Below are 4,594 nucleotides of genomic sequence, written 5' to 3'. Positions count from 1 at the left end.
ATGGCAGAAACTGTTCCCTTTTGTTTTGCCTTCTTCCAGTGTGCTGATTTTGCTGAATTTTATTCCATTTAGATAAAATCAAAGACTTGCTGGCTGAGGGCTCAGTGGACAGTGATACTAGACTCGTGTTGGTGAATGCTATCTACTTCAAAGGAACCTGGGCTGAGACCTTTGATGAACAAGACACAAGGGAAATGCCATTCAAACTGAATAAGGTACTCCGGACCAAGTTTCGGCACTGCATCAGATCATTTGTTTTCTTCGGAGTCAAGGTAGTCAGCTAGATTTTCTTTGAGCTGTGATGCTGCAGAGACCTCTTAAAAGCACCAGGATTACACACACACTGTGGGAGATAGGAAATTATGGCAGGCCAGAAACACTGTTGAATGATGGATAAGATCTTCAACTGTCATGTTCTGATGTTATGTAAATTCCCAGACATATGAAAAAGAATGAAACAAGGCTATTGCTGCCAGAATTTTAAAGCAAACCGTTATTTCCAGATTGCATTGATTTGACAGGTCTTTTGCTGTAACTTAGAAAAAACACAACTACTTGTTCTCATTTGACAGGCTTCATTGCTGTAATTTCCTAAGGGCTTATATTATAGCTGAGCCCATTATGAAAGTTTGGTTGAATTTAAAATGACTCAAGTGTGCTTATCTCAGCAGAGGGTTTGAGTTCACATTTTGATTAATATTTTGAAGAGGGCTACTGCAGTACTAAAGACTTCTGATGTATAAGAACACTGAAATTTGTTTGTTCAACAACAGATTAACAGACTGAATGGATTTGAAAACTTTGGGTTTCACGAGTAGTAATTTATTTTTACTTTGTGTGCCAAGTATGGATGAGTGGAGTGGCACAATGGCAAGGAGTCTTGCTGAACAGCAGACTCACGTGTGACTTGTAGAAGTGCTGAGACACCTGCCAGTGCTGGGCCAAGCCGACACGTCACATCTGAGTGATGTGGGTCGAGTGGGTGTGGAGTTGGGTCACCTGTTCACATGCGAAACAATCTTGTTATACAGGAAAAAACATTGATTAAAAACTTTGTATTTTGGAACTATTTGGATTTTGAAATTTGGGATAAAGGATTGTGTACATGTATTAAAATAGCTTGTCCTTGAACAAGCCTCCACTCCTCAAGGCTCCAAGCTCAAAACAACATTTCTTAGAAATAACCCTGAATGTCCATCCCTTCTGAACATGAGAAAAAGTACAAATGATTTAAGTTATGCATTACTATGAATTAGAATATGTGTATTACATATTCTTATATAGAAATACTCTTTTTATGAGTTACTGTTTTCCCTGTATTTGTCCTCATTTTCACAATTCTATTATTTTTCAATTGTTCTCATTATCGTTTCCTTCAACACAATTTTTTTAAACTTTAGTTGCAAAATAATAAAGTGCTTTGATTACTTTCCATAGAATGAAACTAAGCCAGTGAAAATGATGTACCAAATGAAGGAGTTCTTTATCTCACATGTTCAAGAATTTAAACTCCAAGTACTCGAGCTACCATATGTTGGTAATGACTTGAGCATGATCATCTTGTTGCCAGATGACATCATGGATGATTCTACAGGCCTGAAACAGGTACTCCATCTTTTCTTCATTTCAAGTTAACATAGACACTAAGAGCAGGGTCAGCCATTTAACCTTCAAGATTAGAGTGGTACTGGAAAAGCACAGCAGGTCAGGCAGCATCTGAGGAGCAGGAAAATTGACATTTCAGGCAAAAGCCTCTCATTCCTGATGAAGGAATTTTGCCCGAAACATCGATTTTCCTGCTCCTCTGATGCTGCCTGACCTGCTGTGCTTTTCCAGCACCACTCTGATCTTGACTCTGATCTCCAGCATCCACAGTCCTCACTTTCACCCATTCGACCATTCAAGCCTACTCTGCCATTCAGTACTGCCATGGCTATTCCCCTATCTAAATGCTGTATTCCCACTTCTTTCCCTTTTACCCCTTGATGCCTTTAACACCTTAAGACTTGTCTCTTGATTTTTGGGTGAGATACAGATGGTCAGGTGCACAATGTAAAATGCGTTCACAAGATACCATGATTGTGAGAGACAGGCTGGATGGTCCAGAGGGTCTCTTCCTATCCATCATTCTTGCACTTGTAGAATTCAGAAAGTAGATGGAGAGACAGCCAAAAGAAATAGAAAATGTTAGGATGGACATTGTAGGCAAATGCTACTCAGTGGCAGACCTGATCAGGAAATCCAATAAAGAAATTTGTTTGACCATTGGAGAGTAAAAAAGGTTGGAAAAGGAAGTTGATGTCTGGATGTAAACACAGAAGGTTCAAAGGTCCCACACTGTGGGGAATCTATTCTAATCTAATTTAAGAAGTTGCTGTTGACAAAGTGTAATTAGTGTTGGGTGACCACAACCAGTTCATTTTGCATGTCAAGAATGCCAAAAGTCACACAGAATGCTTCATGAGGTTACCATGTTGCTTTCCCCACCATTCTGTAATATCAATGTTATCTCTGTGGTGGGAACGACTCCTCCACTCATTTCCTGTAGCCAGTGTTCACATGTTATCCTAAACTTCAAGTCAAAACTGATTGGAAACAATACGGGATTTAAGGAGGGTATGATAGACAAGAGGTGTAGGTACAATACCTGCCTGATCTTCCTCTTCTGTTCTAAAGAGGACACTATTATACATGTATACCATTATACACGAATATGTTCTGAATTTTAAAAAGAAATATAAACAGTAAAGGGAGTGATGGGAATGTTGCATCCTAATTAGATGTAATTAGCTCAAATGAAAAATGGTCTGTTTGGTTTATGTGCTCATTGATAAACCCCTGCTGAGCATTGAAATGTTCATTATGATTCACCAAAAAACATTGAAATACTTTACCTGCACAATACATCTTTATGTATTTAGAATGGGTTCCTATGTATTTAGAATGGGCTCCTGGGTTTGATTCCAGCCTCAGTTGGCTGTCTGTGTGGAGTTTGTGCATTCTCCCTGTGTCCAAAGATGTGCAGGTTAGGTGGATTAGCCATGTTAAATTGCCCATAGTATCCAGGGATGTGCAGGCTCAGTTGATTAGCCATAGGGAACGCATGATTATAGAGTAGGAGGGTGGTTTGGGTGGGATGGCCTGCTTTCACACCTTAGCAATTTTATATTCTCTGCTACAGCCTAACAATTTAATACTAGCCTCGACACTTGTGAGGAATGTAATGTTTCTTCCTAATAGTTAGCTGTAATAAATGGCTGTTGGAATCTTTAGTGCCACATTATTCATTCCCAGTTATTTATATTACAGGAGATAACTTCAGCATTGCCACGTCAGGTGGAAGCAAACTCTCAGCAACGAGTTATTTTTTACCTGAGCTTTTCTTGCTTTGTGACTAACTTGTATTTCTTTGCTTTGTTGTGTCAGCTGGAGCAGGAACTTACATTAGAAAAACTACAAGAATGGACACATCCAAACCATATGAGAAAGCTGGACGTTCATGTTCGTCTGCCCAAATTTAAACTGGAAGGTGACTATGAGCTGAACTCACCCCTGTCCAGTTTAGGCATGGGGGATGTTTTTGATAGTACGAGGGCCAATCTATCTGGAATGTCTGCAACTCGTGACTTGTATGTCTCCAAAGTTGCACACAAGTCTTTTGTGGAAGTGAATGAGGAGGGAACTGAAGCAGCAGCAGCTACAGCAGTGATGGTTGTATTATGTGCACGGATGGATGAAGAGTTTTTCACTGCTGATCATCCCTTCCTCTTTTTCATCAGGCACAACAAAACAAAGAGTATTCTGTTCTTTGGCAGGTACTCTTCTCCCTGAACAGCTCCCTAAGTAACACTACACAATAAAACCTGAAAGCAAAATATGGAAAATACATTGGTATTAAATGCAAAAGAATAATATTAAAGGCGATTACATTAAATGACCATATTTTACTTGGTAACTCTTCAGTATGCCAAAAAGACTGTATTTATATCTTTTAAGAAAAACTCAATTAGAACGTTTCAGTGAATTGAAAGAAAAATAAGATTTCCAGCACTGTAAAGAAAATCTTCTGGAAGTACTGAGCAAGCCTGGCAGCATCTGCAGAAAGAGAAATAAGTAACATATTATGGGGGATAGACCTTCTAATTAGAGTGATTTCTTCTCCCAGAATCCTACCTAAGGACTTGTCAGCCATGGAAAAGGATTCACTATGAAACTAAATACGTTAATGCACCAGTTACTAATCCTCACTGGGTTGGGGAGTCCAGAACTAGAGGGCATAGGTTTAAGGTGAGAGGGGAAAAATTTAAAAAGGCCCTTAGGTGCAACCTTTTCACACAGAGAGTGATGTGTATATGGAATAAGTTGCCAGAGGAAGTGGTGGAGGCATGTCCAATTACAACATTTCAAAGGCATCTGGATGGGTATATGAATAGGAAGGGTTTAGAGGGATATGGGCTAAGTGCTGGCAATTGGGACCAGATTAGTTTAGGATATTTAGTCAGCATGGACAAGTTAGACCGAAGGGTCTGTTTCTGTGCTGTACATCTTGTGACTCTCCTACTGGGGTATCTATATCAGGATTTTTGTTAAGGTT

The 4,594-nt window shown here is 39.4% G+C and overlaps 1 protein-coding gene across 3 annotated transcripts in view; it reads left to right on the top strand.

Annotated features, from left to right (window-relative positions):
* Nucleotides 1–3,942, top strand: part of LOC122564469 (leukocyte elastase inhibitor A-like) — a 19,164-nt gene extending 15,222 nt beyond the window's left edge. For 2 of the 3 annotated variants that reach the window (XM_043719404.1, XM_043719405.1), the window contains exons 6-7: nucleotides 1,438–1,605; nucleotides 3,427–3,942. In XM_043719404.1, coding sequence (XP_043575339.1) covers nucleotides 1,438–1,605; nucleotides 3,427–3,831 — 573 coding nt within the window. In that variant the 3' untranslated portion in view covers nucleotides 3,832–3,942. Of the gene's footprint in view, nucleotides 1–72; nucleotides 216–1,437; nucleotides 1,606–3,426 lie in introns of all 3 variants that reach the window. The other variant, XM_043719403.1, reaches the window with a different exon arrangement.
* The last annotated feature ends 652 nt before the right edge of the window (nucleotides 3,943–4,594 follow it).

This window comes from Chiloscyllium plagiosum, chromosome 29 (genome assembly GCF_004010195.1).
Source record: "Chiloscyllium plagiosum isolate BGI_BamShark_2017 chromosome 29, ASM401019v2, whole genome shotgun sequence".
Taxonomy (NCBI): Eukaryota; Metazoa; Chordata; class Chondrichthyes; order Orectolobiformes; family Hemiscylliidae; genus Chiloscyllium; species Chiloscyllium plagiosum.
The sequence above is the reverse complement of the archived record's forward strand: the minus strand, read 5'-3'. Positions and strand labels throughout refer to the sequence as shown.